The 21,927-nt window shown below is 34.3% G+C and overlaps 1 protein-coding gene across 2 annotated transcripts in view; it reads right to left on the bottom strand.

The window, feature by feature from the left end:
- ARID2 (AT-rich interaction domain 2) overlaps nt 1-21,927 on the bottom strand; it is a 168,966-nt gene that overhangs the window by 37,091 nt on the left and 109,948 nt on the right. Inside the window, exons 12-17 of one of the 2 annotated variants that reach the window (XM_055318625.1) lie at nt 18,749-18,830; nt 16,703-16,837; nt 15,871-16,067; nt 12,737-15,600; nt 10,119-10,232; nt 4,338-4,486 (exon numbers count right to left, since the gene is read on the bottom strand). In XM_055318625.1, coding sequence (XP_055174600.1) covers nt 4,338-4,486; nt 10,119-10,232; nt 12,737-15,600; nt 15,871-16,067; nt 16,703-16,837; nt 18,749-18,830 — 3,541 coding nt within the window. The remainder of the gene's footprint in view (nt 1-4,337; nt 4,487-10,118; nt 10,233-12,736; nt 15,601-15,870; nt 16,068-16,702; nt 16,838-18,748; nt 18,831-21,927) is intronic. The other variant, XM_055318626.1, reaches the window with a different exon arrangement.

The following is a 21,927-nucleotide window of genomic DNA, read 5'->3' as shown; positions in this document are numbered from 1 at the left end:
TTTTTCCTTTAAGGGAAGAAATAACACTGGAACAATGTTTACTACCATAAGACAAACACTACCAAAAAATTCATTAAAAGCAATTACAACAAAAATGCCAACATGCTTTTTTTTTTTTTGATCTCTAGAAACATTCTAAAGTTCATTTGAAAGGATAAGTATCTGTATATGTACTAAGTCCAATTTATAAATCACTCTTATTTCAAAATCCAGCATAGTGCCTGGTATAAGTGCTTGAAAAAATTAAGAAACACCCTGAAAAAAGAAAAATTTGGAGGGGGATCTTGCCATATCCAAATTTAAAGTGATGGTATAATAAGGACAGAGACCAGTGGGATAATAAGTAATCCAGAAACAGACAAAGCATACAGGAATTTAATATATCAAGGGTGGAATTTCAAACACCTAAGGGAAAGATAAGCACCAATATGTTAGCCATTTGGAAAACAATAAAGCTGTCTTCATGCTTCACTTTATACATGAAACTAAAATACAGATGGATCAAAAAGTTAAAAAATTGAAGTAGCGGAAAGCAACAAAATGTTTAATATGTGATCTATGAATTTAGAAGTCTAAGCATGAAATAAAAATCTTTAGTCTTTCTAGTATGTCTACTAAAATGTCTAGAACACTAACCAACTTAAAAGCAATGCATACTCCTTCAAACCTAGACTAAATACTATTTCCCATTCATTAAAAGACCTCCTTGGAGAAATTTGATGCCATGTGTATGGCAGGAAATGTACAAGATAAGCCTGGAACGTTTTGTCTAACAGACAGCAAGGAAACTGTCAAAGACATATTAAGATCACGTATTTTAAGATCAACCAAAGGAACTGGGAACCAGCATGAATAGACCTTTACCAGCTAAAGATGAGGCAATCTGAACATCAAGAAATAACAACTGCAATGGGCTAAAATACCTCAAATATTTTTAAATTCATAAGTTCACTTACAATGATATGAAAAACAAACACAAAATCCAAACTTCATGGGACACCTGCGAAGAATTCAAGTAAATAACACAATACTTTGAAAATTGGTAAATAAGAGATATCATATATAACCTATCTAGCCTCTTTTCTAGGAACTTATTATTCCTCAGAAAAATCAGAGTTGATAAAGAGGGGAATTTTTACATTTTACAACTCTTAATGAAATAATGGATGTAGGCAATGATCTTCAGTGGCTGTTGACATCACAAATAAAGACACAAAACATTACATATCTCCTAATGGAAGTACACAATGCCTCTTCTAAAATGTTCTTCATAAAACTCAAATCAAAATCTGATCAAACATCTGGACCTAATTACTAGCTGTAGGGTCAGGAGTAACATGCCAAATGATACCAGTAAAATCCAGATTGTGATGTTCTTAAAGGGCAAATAACCTGTGTTTATCAACAAAAACTTAAAAAAAGATTAACAGAGATGAAAGGGCAATATACAGGTTAAAAGAAACCTAAAAGTCTTCTCAACCAAAAGCAATGTTTGAATTTTAGATTTCATTTCAAACTCTAAACAAAATACAAGTGGAGAAATGGAAATTCTGAAAGGATATTTGAAGAACTCACAATATTGAAGGGCTTATTTTCTGCAAAGGGTGCAAATTATGTAGATTGGGGTCCCCATTTTTTAGAGATAAATGCCTGATTTAAAAAGCAATTATTGAGGGCGCCTGAATGGCTCAGTCGGTTAAGCAATCAACTCTTGATTTCAGCTCAGATCGTGATTTCAAGGTCATGAGATCAAGCTCTGTGCTGGGCTTCTCTCTCCCTCTCCTGCCCCTTTCCTTGCTCATACTCTTTCTCTCTCTAAAGTAAATAAATAAATCTATAAAAAGCAATTATTGATGTGCAGTGTTGAAGAGTGAGTGGCTGGATGGAAAGAATATATTAAATTAAGAAAAGAAGAATTACAAATACAAAAACACCACGTAAAATATGGTTGTATCACAGAATGAAAAAGAGGTTAAATGTATAACCAAAGTCATTTTTAATTCCATGAAAGGAAAAGAGCGCATGGTCAGTGATCTCAACTTTAAATATGGAGTATTTCACAATAATGTATCAGTGAAGGAAATAATTTTAATTAAAATCTGATGGAAACAAGGAAGAAAAATTGATCTGTTCTTTAAAAAAAATTAGAATATAGCCTTTAGTGGACAATGGCAATGATATGTATTTTCCACTTGGAATTAAAACTTAATCTGAATAATATAATTCATTATTCTCTTCATGCCCTTCTGCTCTTGGTATCCTATGCTTCTCATAGATCCCTGGGCTTATGAGCTCCTTCTATAATTTCCTGTATTTGCTATTCTAACCAAAATTATTTTTCCAAGACAAACCACTACACATTCTTTAAGACTCAATTCAAAAGTAATGACTGTAGTGAAACTATTTTATTTTATTTTATAGATTTTATTTGAGAGAGAAAGAGAGAAGAAGCAAAGGATGGGGGAGAGGGAGACAGAGAATCTGAGGCAGACTCTGCACTAAGCGCAGGCCCGATAGAGGGCTCCAATCTCATGACCACAAGATCACAACCTGAGGTGAGAGCAAGAGTCAGCTGCTTAATGGACTGAGCCACCTAGGCGCCTCTGTAGTGAAACTTTTCTAACTACCCCCAGCATTAACGTTAACTGTCCGCTATGCTGCCAACTATCTTTTTATAGCACTTATTTATACCATAAATTTGTTTTTGGATGCGCTTCTCTAAAAGCTGAGAATGATCTTTTTTATTTCTAACTCATAGCACATACACCCTCCCAGAGGGTGCTCGATAAATATTTGCAGAATCAAACTGAATTACTATTGCAGCATCTAAAAATGGCTTTAAAAAATGACAAGCTCTAGGAAGCCTTGCTGAGTCTTATTCAAAAAAGACTTCCAAAGAGGAGGCACATATCAAATTTTGTAGCACTGATCCTACTAGCAAGATGGGAAATTGGGTTGTGCATTTAGGCTCATTAGCTCTTCCAGCAACTTTTTTTCTTGAAATACTGTAAGTGCTTCATTTAAAGTACTATTCTCAAACTTTTTAGTCAACAAACAGTATTAGTTGAACCCCTACTCCATAAGCTTCCATTTGCATGGAAAGACAAAAAAAATCTGAAAAAAGTAAAGAATACAATTGACATTGGTGAAAAAGTTTCAGATTATTATAACATAAACAAAACAAGACGGTCAAAATAAACAAATCAAAGAAATAATCAGAGACCACCTAACACACCGACTTGTAAACTACCTTTTGACAAACAGATTTTATACTATAGTCTAGTACACACATGCCTATACTATACACATATAAAACTGGAAACAATAGTTACCCTTACTAATATGATGGAATCTGCTATGCTTTATTCATTTTTTTTGTTGGGAAAAACAAAACTAAACGAAATCAGCAAAAACACACAGGTAGAGACCAGACAAAATGATATCATGATATCCCTACTGGATTGAGATTTAAAGTTTTATGAACACTGTCCAAGGAAATTGTGCACATTATTAATAATCCCTGGGCTACAGTGATAATCACAGTCCCACAAAAAGCCTACATATGAAGTTTACAGTAAAGTACAATGTCTGTAGTATATCATAAAGATTATGAATAGCAAGCATAATTTTTAAATGAATGTGGTAATTTCTGCTATCAGAGGGAAATGGAATCTTTGATACCTAAAAAATGAAGGGTATTATGTCTATTAAGACAAGTGCCTTCCTCCTAGACCTTTAAAAAGTGACAAAGCAAAGGGTCATGGTTGAGAAATGTTAAAAGAACTATCTTATTTTAACCAACATTATTCTCAAGTATTTCTTCAAGTGTAAGAAAGCCCTGTTTTAGGAAGTTCAGTTCTACTCATTAATCATCTTAGATATTAAATTGTGAGATGACATAGCTTTAAAAATAATTTGCATGGGATGTCCAACCCAAACTCAAATTTAAGACAAGTCAGTCTTCCTAACAGATCATTATCTTTAAATTGCTACAATAGAGAAATTCTATGGCTGCCATCAACTTCAAGTCACTTTAAAAAACCTCTCTTTTCATAAACAAATATGGAACTAAATGCTTAGCTGATTTTCTTTTTTAAAAGCTAATACTGAAACAAATTCCCCAATAACCTACCCCTACCAATAGGCAAGGAAGGTCTACCATTTATATAAATTTCTTAGTTCAAATGCCACTGGAGCTACATAAACATCCCTCTTAACAGAAAGTATTTTTGCTCAAAGACTTCAGTGGTTTCAAAAGAAAATTTTCATTGAAGTATAGATGACAAATATAAAGAACAAAAGAACATTTATGTGTATCAAATAAAATTGCCATTTACTTTTTACAAGACTGCCACAGACACATGAAGTTGTGTCCAGGTTTTCTCACTGGATCCCCTTGTTGACTAGATGCACTGAATGGAGAAGGCTGGGAAGTGTTAGGCTGGCTCTGTACTTGCACAGCTGGTGAAGGCGTCATAGGAGTGTTCTGTGAAAAAATACAACCATGCAGTTTGTGAGGTGACACTGAAAAACATTCATATTTTATAGTGTAGGCTTAAAATGATTATAATGACGATTATATGATTACATCGATATTCATGCACTTCTAACCTAAAATTTACATCTGTAGTTTTATTTTTTATTTTTATTTTTTTACATCTGTAGTTTTAATGATCATTTTAAAAACAATTCTCTAAAAAGAGAAGTTTTTATAAAAATAACTAGGAAGTCAGATTCTTTTATTTCATATGAACAACAAAGGCAAGATCACAGTTATTGCTACAGAATATACATTATTTAGAATTAAGAATTTTTAGATTGATAAAATTAGGCAGAAATACAATTATGGATTAAAATAAGGAATAAATCTATAAATGCACCCACTTGATTTACTTACGTACATTCTGCACAAGAACAAATCAACTGCAATTATTTCTTTGCATATATTTCCTTTTAGATTTTTAAATGAATACAACATAAAACATAGTAAAAAGCAAAGAAAATTTCTGATGTTAAAAATGAAGTAACCATAAGTACAATGTTGTAAAATGTTATTTTATATTAAGCCATTTTAACAACTTCAAAGTTGTTCCGTTACAGCTTTTGACGGACAATACAAGTAAAAGGATTCTAACTATACACATAAGTTTTTTAAATATGAGCTATGTTTTATTCTTCTATAAATCATCCCTTTGAAAAATATATAATTATAATATAGCTTAAAACAATTTGAGGCAAAATATTTTCTTTGAACCTTATATTTTATTCATAATGTATCACAAAGGGAAAAATAAAATTGAAATTTTCATATATAAATGGTAGCATGCAATTTTCAAAGCATTGCTTAATGGCAATACATTTACACTTTGGGAAAATACTAAATATACTTGTTCACTTGTAAGGTAATATTGGAAACAGTTGGGCAAAACTAGCTAAAAATTGCTGCAAACATCAGATAAAAGCCATAATAATTAGAAAAAAACACAAAACACATATTAGGCTAGAGAATAAAAATGAAAAAAGAATAAAATGCTGGGAAAAAAGTTTCAAAATGTGAAGTCATAAGAACTTTTGATTTCTAAGGTCTAAGAAAAAAAAATCTACTTTTGGGATGTGACTGAAATTGTTCCTATTATATGGTTCCGCCCTTAACATTTTACAATGAGAAAACATACACGTGTATATACATGCGTGGAAAATAGGCATCATGGATAGGATGTGGACTTTCTGGCTTGACACATCAGCACTCAAACTTTCAATTTGCCTTTTAAACTAGTTATGTGACCTTGGCCAACCTATTTTCCTCAGTTTCCTCATCTATGAGGACTGTTAAGTAATGAAATCTAACTTAAGGAATGGTGAGAAGAACAGAGAAACTACAGATGAAGAGCCTAGTTCTAGATTCTCAAAAAATGGCAAGAGATCCTATTTTATTATGCTAGAAGTCCAAATAGAGAAGTCCAAAAGGGAAACAATACTTTGGAAGAAAGATAATGTAATGAGTTTGCTTTGGGAACACTGACAGATCAACAACTACAAATGTCTATTAATAGAAGTTAATGCTGGAAACACAGATCTGACAATCATTCACCAGGGAATCCTTAAAGCTATAAAAACCAATGCTGAGAAAGCAGACGGAAAGAAAAGGGGATCAAAGATAAAGGAATGGAAGGTAACATTAGAATTAGTCTATCAAAAGAATTACTCAAATTGCTTCCCTGAAATGAAAATATTGTATTAAAAATCCAGGAAATTCTAATAAGGGAGAGTAACCAAGAAGATCAGTTTCAGCCAAATACAAATATTAGGGAGTAACAAGTTACAAATATCCCAGAATTTTAATTAAAGGGTAAATTTGCTAGAGGCATCAAATTCCCTCACAACGAACCTGCTGGTTCCCCATACTATTACCATTTAAATTAGGTATTTTATTGACTATCTTGTCATATATTTGTAGGTTAAGCTTATTTTTACTTTCTTAAGTGCTAACAAATCTTTATCCAATTTTTTCTTCCATTATGGAACTCTTATTTATTGTCACACAGAAAATTTAACAAGGAATCACAGGGTATTTTGACCCCAAATGTTAATGACGGATATGGTAAGGATGACTGAATCTAATCTAAGTTAAATTAAGAATGAATAAAGACACATTAACCAAATGCAATATGTAAAAAAACTTGTGGATCTTAATTTGAGCAAGTTGTTAAAAATAAAAACAACACGTTTCTTAAAGACAACTAGAGAACACTGACCATGAACTAGGTGCCAAATAATATTAAAACATTACTATTTCTGTTAGATGTGCTTCGGTATTATAGAGAAAGACAGATTTAAATACTTAAAAGTACTTCACTTTGACTATTAGAGAAATCGATTCTGGTTTATGTACTGGCAAAATGAAATAATGTTTGATATTTGTTTTAAAGTACTCCAAGAAAAAAAAATGATAGTGGTGAAGAACAGATGAAACTAAAAAGGCAAAATGGTATAAATATTTTAAGCTAGGTAGTAATACATGACTTACTGGCTCTACTTTTGTATACGCTGGAAAAAAATTTACAATAAAAATTAAATGACAAGAATAGGTCTAAATATTATCACCGAAACCAAAAAAGTACTTTAAAAAAAAAAGATTTAATTTATTTATATGAGAGAGAGAATGAGAGAAAGCATGGGGAGAGCCTGCTTCTCTCTCTCCCTCTCCCCACTGAGTAGGGAGCCTGATGTGGGGCTCGATCCCAGGACTCTGGGATCATGACCCGAGCTGAAGGCAGATAATTAACCAACTGAGCCACCTAGGTGCCCCAAGAATTAAAGCATTTATAGAAATATACCAAATGAGAAATTCTAAGAATCATATTTCCTTTAACTGTATGGGTGAATATTTTTAGGATTCCTCTTGTTATTAAAAAACTGCCCTTTTCTGGGGCACCTGTGTGGCTAAATATCCATCTCTTGATTTTGGCTCAGATCATGATCTCAAGGTGGTGAAATCCAGCCCAGTGATGGGCTCTGTACTTAGCTTGGAGTCTACTTAAAAGACTCACCTTCCCTCTCCCTCTGCCCCCGCCCCAATCAATCAATTGTTCAATCATCAATAGAATTAGGCCTTTTACACAAGAGTGCAAAAATACATTTTTTAGGATGTGTAAGCTTACTTTTTTTCTTAATTTTATTATTTACTATGAATTGCTAGGCCATTAGCCATAACCCCAGCTCAAATGTAAATGTAAAAGTTAAGTTTCAAAGCCAAAGTTTTTGGAATGATCTCTCTTGAAAAATATTCTCTATCATCTACTCTATTGAGGAAAAGCTATTTTTGTAAACAGTATAGTTATTTTTCAAATCAAAACCACAACTCCAGCAGTGAGTGACCAGAAAATCAAAGCCACAACTCTAGCAGTGAGTGACCAGAAAAATTACATGAAGGATACAAAACAACTATGTGATTTATTCTGCAATGAAAAATTGCAGAATTTTTTAGTTAAAGAAGTTAATGCAGAAGTTTTATTACTGCTCTTTTTGTTAAAAAAAAAAAAGGTAATTTTAACTTTGCTTTCCTCTATCATCTTTTCAAGAGTAAACTATGGCTAAAAATTCTAGATTATAGTGATAATATTTTAAGATTTATTTGATAGGTAGAGAGGGAGGGGCAGGAGGAGAGAATTCTCAAGCAGACTCCCTGCTCAGCACAGAGCCCAACTGTGAGGCTTGATCCCAGCACCCCGATATCATGTCCTGAGCTGCAATCAAGAGTGGGATGTTCAACCAACTGTGCCACTCAGGTGTCCCTATAGTGGTAATATTTCCTGATGTAAGACTTGGGATTTGAGGCTCTTAAATCCTTACATTTTTTTTAAATCCTTACATTCTTAATATTAAACTTTAAAAACCTTAAAAGATGAAAATTTAAACACTTCAATCTGTGTTAGAAAGATACAAATTCATAATCTGTTCTCAAAATAAATTCTTTACTAGATAGTAATGAAATACTGTGCTTAATTCTAGCTACAGATTTTGAAAGCTACTTATAAAATGGACTGAGATAAATAGGATGATGAATAAACCGGACACCCTGACACAAGATGTAATTGAAGGAACTGAGAAAGTATATTCTAAAGCATAAGCAAATAAGGAAAGATACTCTGAAACAGTTATAAGGAACAATACTTAGATTTACTCTAAATGTGATGTAAGTGATTACGGTTAGTCTAAATGCACAGACTTTGAGAACAGAATTAAGACAATTATAGAAATCATTGGAAAAGAGATCTCTGTGAGCGTGGAAAAGTAACTCTAATTCTTAAAAATGAGGGTTTGGGATAAGATAATATCTAGGTGTCTTTCTTTCTTTTCTTTCTTTTCTTTCTTTCTTTCTTTCTTTCTTTCTTTCTTTTCTTTCTTTCTTTCTTTCTTTCTTTCTTTCTTTCTTTCTTTCTTTCTTTCTTTCTTTCTTTTTTTTCCCTAGGTGTCTTTCTGCTCTAACATTCCCTCATGTTATTAAACTACCAAGTTTTTTACTTTTATAAAGTATAAACCTAGGTAATCAATACATACCAAGCCTGGCTTATAAGAACATACTGAAATGCAAACAAAAAAATTATGTTTAGTGGTAATGCTTCTTAGTTTTTATTTTTACAATGTGCTACTACTCTACAAAACTAAGCAGTAGTACTCTTAAGAAAATACTGAAATGATAATTCCTGCGGCTCTTGCTAAAATGATTTTGGCTATGACTAAATGCTGCCCCCTTGAGGCTACAGAGCTGCTTTCTGATGGGCTGAGTAATTTCAAACTCTTCATCAAAGAAAGGAAGGGACCAGAGAGACACTAAAATGCAGTGTCACACAAAACCATATCAGCAATGATTCCTAAGTGAAGGACACGGAACTGAGGAGAAGGCATATATAAAACACCTTAAATACATCCTTAAGTAAACTATTTTTAGGGACAAGAATTCAGAATGTCTTCAAATCACGGGATTAACAGTTATAGTTGTGTTCAATATGTTTTACACGCTCCTGAAAAAGCAAGTCTTTCAGTAAATATAATTATTTTTCTTTTTAATCCATTTTTTTTTCAAGATTTTTATTTATTATCTGACAGAGAGAGTAAGCATAAGCAGGGAGAGATGGAGCAGCAGACTCTCCACCAAACAGGGAGGCAGATGTGGGGCTTGATCCCAGGACCTTGGGATCATGACCCGAGCCAAAGGCAGAGGCTTAGCTGACTGAGCCACCCAGGTGCCCCTCATTTTTATTTTTTATATATTAATCTAGTTTGATGCCCCTAGAAGATACCAATTCATGAATAGTGGAAGAGGGTAGTGCTTTCAGAAATAGTTATCCTATAACTCGCAAATACAAGATTAAAAATAAGCAGCTACAAATAAAGAAATCTGCCTTGAAACAGGTACAATTTATTTTGTATTTCTATGAACTATCAGCTAAATCTTAAACACAAAATCGATGGTTATATCAATTACTTTCACATATCTTTCTCCTTTTTGGTTGCTATTTTTAAATAATGAAATTAATATAGCTGATTAATGGGAGTTAAAGGGAATAAAATTGAAAAAAGAAACACGAAGTAACAATGGTATTAGGAAGGATTACCTGTTGGCCATTCTCAGCAGGGACATTTCCCTGCAGTCTTTCCAGCCCTGAACATTCTGCAAGTCTCAAAGTCCCTTCTTGGGGTTCAGGTGCCTCCTTAATATCGCCAGAACCCTTGAAATGGTGGAAATAACAAGGTTTGGCTGAAAATTCACATTTAAAATCCTCTATTTCCTCTACCCTTTTAAGGTACCAATTCAAATAGTGAATAAAATGGTGTTAAACCAAGGTCTACATAAAAGAAATTTAAAGAATCTGGGTAACAATGGAAATGATTTTCTATTAGCAGGCTCTTAAAAAGGCCCAAAGGCTGACCTTTCAAAGGAAACTTATGATCCCATCTTGAACAGTTCATCTTTTTTAGCCTTTATGGCACTTTATTCTCATATATATGAAGGTAAAATACAGCAGTACTGCTATTACTATATACTATACTATATAGTACTGTATGTACTATATTACTGAGTGAGTACCTAACTATGTAGCAGTCACCAAGCTAAGTGTCACACATACGAACCTCGATTTTTAATCCTTACTCTCCTAGATACTGTGCATGCTATTTCCTTTTCCTTGCAAAGTTTCAAATTTCTACGTGCCAATCAAATACTAATTTTAAAAATGAAGAATGTAGCTATTTTAAATAGACTATATTCCTTGGGAGAATATACAGGAAAACCCATTTTTCAGGATAGGAATAAAATGTAGTGATTTTATGGCTTGAATTAGATGCATATTTTGTCCAGTGTGTTAAGAAAAAGTTTTAGCATTAATGTCCTAAAATTGTAATTTAATATTACATTCTGTAATATAATAATTCAAATAATCAGTATGTTATATAATAAAGGGCTTTCTAGAACTTTTCAAGGAAATCTTTTAAAACAGTGGAGAAATGGGTTAAGAGGATGAATTTTTGTTTCAGACACACACCCAAGTGGTTCAATCTTGGAACCAGCTGGTCCCCGGGCTTTAATAAAACCACCGTTTTGCACCAAAAAAAAAAAAAAAAAAAAAAAAAAAAATCTTGGAACCACTTCACACGTTTGTTGGTGATCTTGGATAAGTTATTTTGCATCTTGGAGCCTCATCTCTAAAACGGTAATAACAATTTTTACCTCATAGAGTTACTGAATATAATCACACTGGAAGATTAAGGACACACAAAAAAATGGGGATTCCTAATTTCACAGTAATGGAGTTTTTCTCTCATTTCTTAGTCTATTATAACTATTTAGGATTATGAGGGAATCTGAGAGGAAAAAACAGAGTCAGGAACATAATCAAGATGAATTGGAAAATTATAAATGTAGGAAAAACTATGAAAATCCAACTTATTGGATTGGATTGGAAATCCAATGCTTATTATATGCCAGCCACTGCACTATTAAAAAAATTTTAGTGTGTTTATAAATAAATGAAAAACTCAACTTGTAGCAGTTTGAGTATAGTCTTTTTCGCTAAAACTTAGTATTAACTATTGCCATGTATACATCAACTAAATTCTCAACCTATTTAGGTACCTTGCAATAAAAATAAATCTAAGCAATACAGTAATTAACATATGAATTAAAATCTCATTATGCTCCCCCACAGCAATGTCCAGTTTTATCCACTCATATGAAAAAGGATGCATATCAGTGGACGAACTGTCCTGATGTTCTGTTCTTTCATTTTGCTGCCCCCCCCCCCCCCGGATTTGGTATTAATGCCAACAATGGCCACCATAGATCTGCTGTAAACACCAAGAGCAGACAGAAGAAACTCATGTCAGAGGAGTGCTGGCAGAGTTGGTAATAGTCACAGAAGGTTCTGGCTATGTAGTACTTAGGAAAGAGAATGAAGAAAAAGTAATCCAGGAAATTAGGTGAAAGACAACTGTTAAGCAAACCCTTAGCTTCAGTGGAAACAGCACACAAGATTGATCTTAAAATTTTTATAGGGAGAACGAACCCTCAATTCAGTAGAACTGATCCTAGAAAATACTTTTTTTACTTAATGGTACAACAGTGATTGGACAGTAGATTATTAAAAAGGTGATGGCAGAAACATGATAGTAGGGCAAAGGAGTAAGAAACACAAAAGCAAGAATATCAGTATAGCTGCAAGAAATTGAAATTATAATACTTTTTAAAGAATAAAGGCAACTAAGTCAATATATAAATATAATAAGAAAACACTTGATAAACTTATGGGATCCATCTTTTTTTTTTTTTTTTTTTTTTTACAAAAGAACGGTGAAAAGAGCCACAAAAACATACCCATGTCAAAATCAAATACAGAATCTCCCTTTTGAAGTGCTTTTAGTATATCCCCCCCCCCCAACCAAAGGAAACTTTTTTTTTTTCCCAAAGGAGACTAACTTACATTTAAAAAACTCTCCAGAAGATGTCAGATTAGCAAGTGCTCCTCTATCCTGGGTCTACAAAATTACTAATTTGGGTCTATAACAAAATTCAAGAGTCTTTAAACCACATCCTTAAGTTCAAAAAGATTCTTTAAACCATCTGTTAATACAATTAACTCTTCAGGATGACACACAGAACAAGAGTGCACATTCCCCTAAAATCCTATGTACAAGGAGGAAAATTTTTAAGAGAAACGTTGACAGCAGAATGACTTACCTGTGGGACCACATTCTGTACGTATGTTGGTGGATGCTGCTGCTTTTGATGAACAGCACTTTCTATTGCTACTTTAGCTACCGTGCTTGGATCTGCTCCTGCTGGCACGGCAACCATTGTTGCACTGCAGCCAGCATTGTTGGGGTCACTGATTGTAACAATTCTAACTCCTACTTTATTTGGAATTCCTGTGACTGTTTCCCTATCATTATCCTCTGCTGGCCTCTTTACAGTTTTGCATTCTGCTGTGCCATTTGTAGACCGAATGTCAGATGATAGGGCAGGAGAATGGGACACTCTTGATCCTGAGTGGGGAACTGCTATGATTTGATGCCCCTGTATAACAGAGGTTGTAGAATGTGGTGAGACAACTACACTTGGGCGTTGCTGAGGCACATCTGAATTCAAACTTGAAGCTAGAGGTCCATTAGGCAAGTCAGTACCACTAAACTGCTGTGTTACCACATTTGGAGCCTCTTGTATACTGCTCACAGATGGTGAACCACCCAAAGTTAATACAGGTCCATTAGAAATTCTTTCTAGTTGATCACCTTTGGCAGTATCTTGCTGAGTGGCATCTAAAGTCCCTTGTGGTTCCACTGGAGATATCTCACCGTTTCCTACATGATTGGAAGTTTTGTGATTTGGAATGTTTTTGTTTAAATGAGAACCATCTCCCTTATCAAAATCACAGATTCCATTAACTAGAGGTTTTTTCAAATCACTTTTGATATCCGGCATGTCCATTTGTTCCAAGTTCTGTTTTCCAGATGTTCCATTCTCACCTAATTCTAACGATGGCCCATTACTGATTAGTGAGCACTGATTAGCCTCACTTTGAATTTTCCCTGAGTTTGAAGGAGGTAGACTTGAGTCACTGTACTTTCTCCCATTTAAAAGACTTCCCACCTGTATTTCATTTTCCTTTGTATCCCCATTGCTGGTGTTCGTGGTTCCTCGCCGGCAGGACGGGTTCTCCATTACTTCAATTTTACGTTCATGAACATGTAAACCTGTTGCTTCTTTTGCTTCCTCCTCCTTTTGGCAAATTATCTTATCACCTTTGAATGGGGGAGTAGCAGTAGTACAGGATGATTGTCCAGCTGGAGATGTCTGAGTGGCTGGAAGCGTTTGCACCTGAAGTCCAACTCCTGCCTGCGTCCCACTCATGGTAATTCCTGCTGGAGCAATGAGCTGAGTTGCATTTCCCTGACTCACAGTTGCAGTTGCAAAACTTGTATTTGGCACAACTGTTATGGTTACCTGGTTGCCAGAAGTCCCTTGGAAAATGGTTGCTGGGCTGTTTGAGATCAGTGGGCCTGGTAATATTTGTAAGTTCGAGATAGGTACAGTTTGCACTCCGCCTGTGGGTGGCATTGCACTTTGTACCAACTGAACATTTTGCTGCCCAACCAACAGCTGCTGAGCTGAAGACTGCCCCTGCACTCCAAAACCTGCTGCTTGGTTATTGGCCACCTGGTATACCACCTGAGGGCTGGGAGCTCTCGCGTTATTAGGGGGAGGAATCTGTGGAGCTGGGAGAATTAGCTTACCACCCGGTGTCGAAGGCCCACGCTTTGGAAGCAGCAACTGTTTTATCAGACTTGACTCACCAGAAGCAGGCTGACCAACGCCTGCATTCGCTTGCTGTGGCTGAACTTGCATCTGTACTTGTTGGGGCTGCTGAACCTGTACTTGTACCTGTTGCGGTGAGGGTGCTGGTGAATGCTGCTGCTGTTGCTGCCTTTTCACAGATAGCATCTGACTGACGGTAGGAGGTGGTCCCTGTGATTGAGGGGTGGAAGATGATGACATGGCAGTAGGGACTTGGTTATTAGTAGCTGGGACAGGTGATGGTGAGGAAGATGGAGTTATGTTTGGTTGCCCAGTTAACTGAACTGTCTGACCAGCTGGAAGAGCTGCTGGATTAGCAAGAACAATTTGGTGAATGGCTGGTGCATAAGTCTGACCTTGTTGAGCTGGCTGGCTTACAATCACTACACTCTGTTGGGTTGGCTGCTGTGGTTGTTGAATGGGCTGTTGTACCACCGTTGATGAAACCTGCTGAGAAGGGAGAGGTTTTGGTGCAATGTTCTGAAACCCTACCCTTGAGGGTTGTGGACTTGGGACACCAGCAATGGTAACCATTTGTCCCGTAGCTACCTGAAAATTCTGTACTGAAGTTGCTGAGACAATATTGGATGCAGAAGTTGTTACATACTGTGAAGGTGCTATGATAACAGTGTCTTGCGGCTGGCTACCAGCTGACGTCTGTTGAGATGAAGTTTGCACAGGTTGGGGTGATGTGGTGATTAACTGTTGACCCTGTGATACTGAAGAAGTACATGCTGGTATGTTCTGTACTCTGCCAAATATATGACTCTGTGGGACAGCTTGTTGAATTACTGTAACAGGAGTGCCGGAAGGTATCTGTCCTGGTACCACTGTGTGTAATGGAGACTGTTGTGGAATTACAGATGGATGATGAAGCAATGTCTGGGAATTTACAACTGTAACAGGTTGTGGCCCTGTACTGTGATTCTGAACCACAGAACTCTGAGCAGCTCCACCTCCCACAGCAATGCTAACAGGAACTGCTGTCTGGGATATAGAATTCTGGATTACTGTAGCCTTAACAACTTCACAAGGAATTGGAGCTTTATTTTGAATGACAGTCACTGGAGCATTTTGCTGCTGGTGGGTATGAACTGCAGGATTTGGTGGAATTCTGGAAACAGTCTGTGCCACAGTATGAACACCTTGTACTGGAAAAGACATTTGTGTTGCAGTCAAATTTGAAGACTGGTTGGTAACAGAAGTCCTCTGAAAATGGTTTCCTACAGTTTGTGGTCCATGAGGGATACCTGAAAATATGAGGGAAAAGTCAAAATTCATAAGGAAAGGACTGAAAAGCTGAATGTAGGCATTGTTTTACTTAATACAAAAGAAAAATCCTTTTAAGAAATTAACATTTAACACCTCTGCATCATATGAATATGATAAAAGTAACAGAATAAGCAAAATATGCAACTGGAAAAACAAGGAAAAATTATTCATTTTAAATTTATATAATATACTGTTTCATTTTGTTTCATTGTTAAGTTAGTAATACTTAAAAACTCAAAAATTAATACCTGCAGGTGAAGGACTTGGAGATACATCAGGAACAGAATCAACACGAACAACAGGAGTAGAAACTGGTTGCTGCTGATAGTACATCTGAATGGGAAGTGGTATAGCCCTCCTTTTTACTCCTACTACATGAATATGTGCCTGCCCGTTGCTACTGGAATCCTCCACTCTCTTCACTGTATGATTTGGAAAGACCGTTCTGTAAAGTACACACATAACTTAGTTTTATAAACTAGCACACGAGCAAAAAACACTTCAAACAATGTTTACATGAACAGCAGCAGGATAGTTACTGCTACTAATACGAACCAGTATGATTCATATAGATCTATTCTGTAAGGGTGGGAAGCAAAGAAAAAATATAAAAGATCAATTTCCCAATTTTTAAAATCATTATTAACATTGTTGGGTTTTAAATAATTCTATACCATATCTAATGAACAAAGAAGCTGCATCTAGGCAATGTCTATTTTATGAACTTTTGCAAAATATCAAAAGCCTTGATATTTGAAGATAAGAGTATTAGTTGTAGACTATTATTCAAGATAAAAAGAGCAAAAGTCATGTCTCTAACATATTTCAGTGGGTAGAAAGAAGTTTTTCCCTTCTCTTTCTTTGATAAGCCTCATAATGTTTAAACACAAACATGAGGTTTGATTTCCAAAAATCTCCTTGTATTTAAATTTCCATCTTACTACAACATAGCCTATATGAAATTTCAAGTAGTAGAAATATTTAAAAGTAGATAGATAGTTGCTATTTTCCCCAAAGAGCAAGAGATGTTCTAGGTGATTCAAATTAACTTTGTTTAAAGTTAATAACTAAACATCCTACCTAAGACATTTATAAAATCCAGTTGAAGTTAGGATTCCACCACGAGCTAATTTACTGCACGTTGAGAGGTACTCAGAATACATCTCTGCTCGAGAGACAGAACAGTCTGGATTTACTTCAAAATGAGCATTTAGCCTAAAAAGGAGAAAAATAAATGGCATTATGCAATATATTACAGTAGAGTTCATATTTAAATAGTTTTAATTTGAAGGCAATGTATCATAAGGTAATATTTATGCTTGTCAATCAAATTTCACTATCTCATGTTATTAGCAAAAATGCATGCTAGGTTTTAGCCTGACGAAACTAAATAAAAGGAGATTAATTATTTAATCATATTTATTTTAGTATAAAAATCATTAACGACAAATATAAAAACTATGTTCACATCTCAGTAAGAATAGGGTTGGTCTGTTGGAAAAAAAAATTCTACAACAAAGTTTTATTTAGTCAATACCTACTCAATTTCCTGTCTTGCAATAATTAAAATATAACAGAAATTCCCAATAATGAGCTATTTCCATTGGCGATGTAGAAAATGGAGGAAAAACTGAACTAAAATTAAACTTTTGCTCTCTCTTGGATCAAATTCCTTAAGAAAAAAACTTACCTAAGCTTTTGACTACTCTTTAAGACAATCCTACTTCTCCCATGTCTCACACTCCCATTCCCCAATTTCAGAAACTTCTATTACTAATGCATCACAAAATTAATTCAAACTTCAATTTGTCTTTTCCATCCACACATAAGTTAGAACTGAAGGTCAAATTATCTTCACAGGATTCTTTTCTAGGACTTACTATACACATAAAAGGCCAACTTATAGTTGTTTATATAAACTGAATCAAATAATACTTAAAACAGTTCTCTCCCCCTTCCCTACTAGAACTAGCAGAAATGTACAAATGTGATTTAGAAGACCAAATCTATTCCTAACACACACACATTTTACTGTGCGTGTAGTAGATACTTTTTCCAGTGTTCATAATTCTTTGAGTGCTGAGTTTTCAAAAGGACTAGACATAAAAACTTTTTTTTTTGTTTTAGTGTAGAAGATAAACATTTCCAAGTATTACTGGAAGAGATTCATCAAGTATAAGGGGCAAAAATATAGGAGGTGGAGGAAAAAAAGCAAATAATTAGGGATATTTAAAACTATAAACCTGATTTTAAGCAAAGTGGAAAAGTCTAGAGAAAACTGCCACAGGAACAAAGATATGAAAGCACCAAAAATATGGAACACAGAATGACAGGAACATGGAATGGGAGACAAAAAATGTTAAAGAATGGGAGAGAAGGGATCAAAGAAAGGAAATTTTTAAGTAATAGATCATCAGAAAGTGATCTTTTATATTCAACCTGTAAATCTAAAGAATTTAAGTTGGAATTTATAAACTATGTGGAAGCTATAATCCATGAGAAAATGAAATCTAGCCAAGTCTATATTTATTTTTTTCAGAAAGTGGTTGATACAGGATTACTCAGTCTTCTCAGATAAAATATAATTTTCAAGTTGTTTATTTCCACGTAAACCCACTAACTATTGTATCATTTGATTCATTTCCCCTTACTATGACCAAAGAGGAAAAATTAACTATCAATGAACAGGAAGTATTGCTTGTGATGAAAAAGAAGAGATATTTAACAACAAAACCTGGTTTTACTTTCTTAAAGACAGCCCAGTTCAGTTTTAATGAAACATTAATTTAAGAAATAAAAATCCTACAATCTGACAAATCTTATTTTTCACAAAGACAGAGATAACATTTTAACACAAATTTTACTCTGAAAAGAAGTGGTGCAATTTAATGATATTCTAGTCAAAGATTATTTTAATTGTGAAGATTCTGATGTTTTTCTTTCAAATTATTCTAAAATGCAGGTGAAATGATTTTACATTGTCCTTTCTTTGGATAAATGATATTCTACTCTGACTAAAAAGAAATACAGAATAAAACATTCTGGATGACTGTTGAAATACATTTCCTTTTCTTTTTTGCTTTATTCTTCCCAAGGATAAAGCCTTAATAGAAATAAACCACTTACCACTGACAAGCAAACTTCTCACTATCTATTTCCACTATTCCTGGAGGTGGAGCAACATGCTGTGCTACAACTGCTCTGGAAGCTAAAGAAAAAAATACATTAGCTACATCATTTGTAAAAACTTAGTCACTATATGCCATGTTTAGTTCATGGATACTGAAACAATTTCACGACGAGTATCTTTTTAAAAGGGTATAAACATAATGAAAATATACAAATTTGAGAAAGAAACTTATTATAATGGAGCACATATCATACCAGGCAGTGTCTTAGATGCTTTATATAAACTCCTTTTTTAACTTTACAATCATTCAAATAATAACAATAATATGGATTATATAGCTAATATAAACTCTGGTTTTCCCATGGGTCAGACACTGAGTTAAATACATATATTATTTTAATTCTCCTGTGAGAGGGGTACACATAAGGAAACAGACTCAATGTGATTAAAATAACTAGCCCAAGGTCACACAGCTGAACATACCAGTAAATAAGAAGCAGTATAGTTATAGAAGCAGAGAGTATCAGAAATAATCATTTCACTTCTGAATTTAGAAGACTAACTCTGCAAGCAGCATATATGACACTTTTGGAAAAAGGTGAACAAAAAGTCTGAACTAATTTAAAGTCCTATATTCAAGAAAGGATTTTTGTATTATTATTATTCTGGGGGAAAAAATCAGTTGTAATAATAGTTTTGAAGTATACCTTTTGTCCTAAGAGAGGGAAGATGGTTGGGTAAAAAATGTACTAGCTATTGATCTTAAGACAATACCAATTTCTGAGATTTTACTCATGATATCTTTTAAAACAATTCAACTCCAATGAATAAACTAAATCATCTATTATTTTCTAACAAGTTGAACCGATCTGTAGAAAAATAAATGTTTTCTGCTGTATATAAAGGAACTAATGAAAACATGAAAAATGTGATTATATTAACTTAGTCATATTGTAATTTATAAATATGAATCTTACATATTTATAAAATGAAAAATTATACTGCTTCAGCATTATTTTATAGTTTTTAAACTTATAAAATGTACCCACTATTTTTCAGATAACATTTTAGCGAAACTCAGAACCCTCAAAAAGAACAAATGTATTTCTAAATTTCTAAATAATAATCAAAGGAGCTCTATAGCACAGTCAAATCTGTGAATGATCGAAAACAATCTTGACTTTTGTTTGATGAAGCCCCCAAGCTTTCATTGGGATAAGAGCTAATAAGCAGCCACTTACTGAACATTTACTCTGTATCAAGCCACTTACATTTATAAAATACTGTTTGTTTTAATCTTATTTATAGGCATAAATTTAATTATCCCCATTTTGCTAATGAAAAAAATTAAGCTCAGAGATTAAGTTTACAAAGAAACACATGATGGAAATGGCACAGCTGTATGTAGCTGGAAAACCTATTAGGGGTATTGGATTTGAATCCAGGTCTGTCAAATTTCAGGTACCATACTATGACATGCTATTTCTTAATAGAACAAAATAATTATAACCAAAATTATTTTCCTGGTGCAACCACAGCTTATCTTTTCCTAACTTGATGACACCACTACAGAAAATATCCGAGCAGGGCCTGAACCATTGTGGAAATCTTCCTCCTTTTTCTTTACCAATTACATTACTAGAGCATATACCCTACTTAGACTGGATTCTCATGAATCAATTAATGATCAATTGAGTAAAATATAAGAAATTATGTTTAAATTATAAAAGTTTTAAAAATAATGCATAAAGAATAAAGCAGCCACAATTAAATTAAGAATATAAACTGGAACCATAGAATTACTATAAAAGTGGCTATAAATTGAGAAGCATTCGCTCAGAATGATACCTGAAGACATTCCAAATGATACAAAGTGACTTATATTTTAAAAGGAATCAATTTCCAGGGGCACCTGGGTGGCTCAGCCAGTTGAACAGTTGACTCTTGATTTCAACTCAGCTCATGATCTCAGGATTATGGGATTGAGCCCTCACACAGGCTCCATACTCAGTGGGATGTCTGCCTGAGATTCTCTCTCACTCTGCCTCTGTCCCTTCTTTACTCTCTTTCCCTATCTCCCTTAAAATAAATAAATAAAAATCTTTAAAAGAAATCATTCTCCAGATACTCAACTTTTGTATATATTCTTTCCTAAAACTTCTCTTCTCCCATTTTGGAACAGAAAGTCTTAACTTTCATCCATCCTTCATAGAAATGCAGGTTATGGTTAAAGGCATGGCTCTGTGGCTGGCTCTAGAGTTTCAGCACTTAACTAGCTGTGTAACCATGGGCAAGTTACTTAACCTCTGTTTATAAAAAGGGGAAAAGTAATAGTACACTGACCTCATAGATAGTTATTAGGATTAGAGAAGTTTATATATAAGTCACTTAAAACAATGCTTGGCACATAGTTAGCACTATATAATTGTCACCTATGATGTGATGATGATGATAAATGATGTAAAAACCAAATGGAGAATTAGAATCATTAGAATTCACAAAGCTTCTTTTAACCAAGGTATTATGGTAGGGCTTCCTGTCTACATTTTATGAATGTTTTATATATTATAGTTAAGAGCAATGTTTGGCATCACATATTGAGTATTCTGGCCATTTGGTGTTTTATAAATTCAGATCTAGAGTGACGACAAATTTTCTTTAATGTCCTTCCCTCCTCTATCCTTCAACTACTATCAAAAAGGGCATTATTTTTGAGGCAGAATCTTGTAGAAGTAAAGCACAGAGAATTTTTTAAAGAAATACTGAAAGTGGTGCCATTTTATTTCAGATGATAAACTTATGGCTAGTTAAATTATCTTAGAATTCTGAAGTAAGGAAAGTGTCATGGGAACACCTATTTAACTATACTTTCTTGGAAACAAAAATAAAATTGGACTTCTAAGTGATGGAAACTGAGGCCAATTAAGCAAGATACTTTTTTTTTTTAAGATTTTATTTATTCATGAGAGACAACAGAGAGAGAGAGAGAGAGAGAGAGAGAGAGAGAGAGAGAGAGGCAGAGACACAGGCAGAGGGAGAAGCAGGCTCCATGCAGGGAGCCTGACGTGGGACTTGAACCCGGGTCTCCAGGATCACACCCTGGGCTGAAGACAGCACTAAACCGCTGAGCCACCCAGGCTGCCCGATACTTTTGATAATAAATACTAACTTTATC

Source organism: Nyctereutes procyonoides, unplaced genomic scaffold (genome assembly GCF_905146905.1).
Source record: "Nyctereutes procyonoides isolate TBG_1078 unplaced genomic scaffold, NYPRO_anot_genome, whole genome shotgun sequence".
Taxonomy (NCBI): Eukaryota; Metazoa; Chordata; class Mammalia; order Carnivora; family Canidae; genus Nyctereutes; species Nyctereutes procyonoides.
This window is presented reverse-complemented; position numbering and strand designations above follow the sequence as displayed.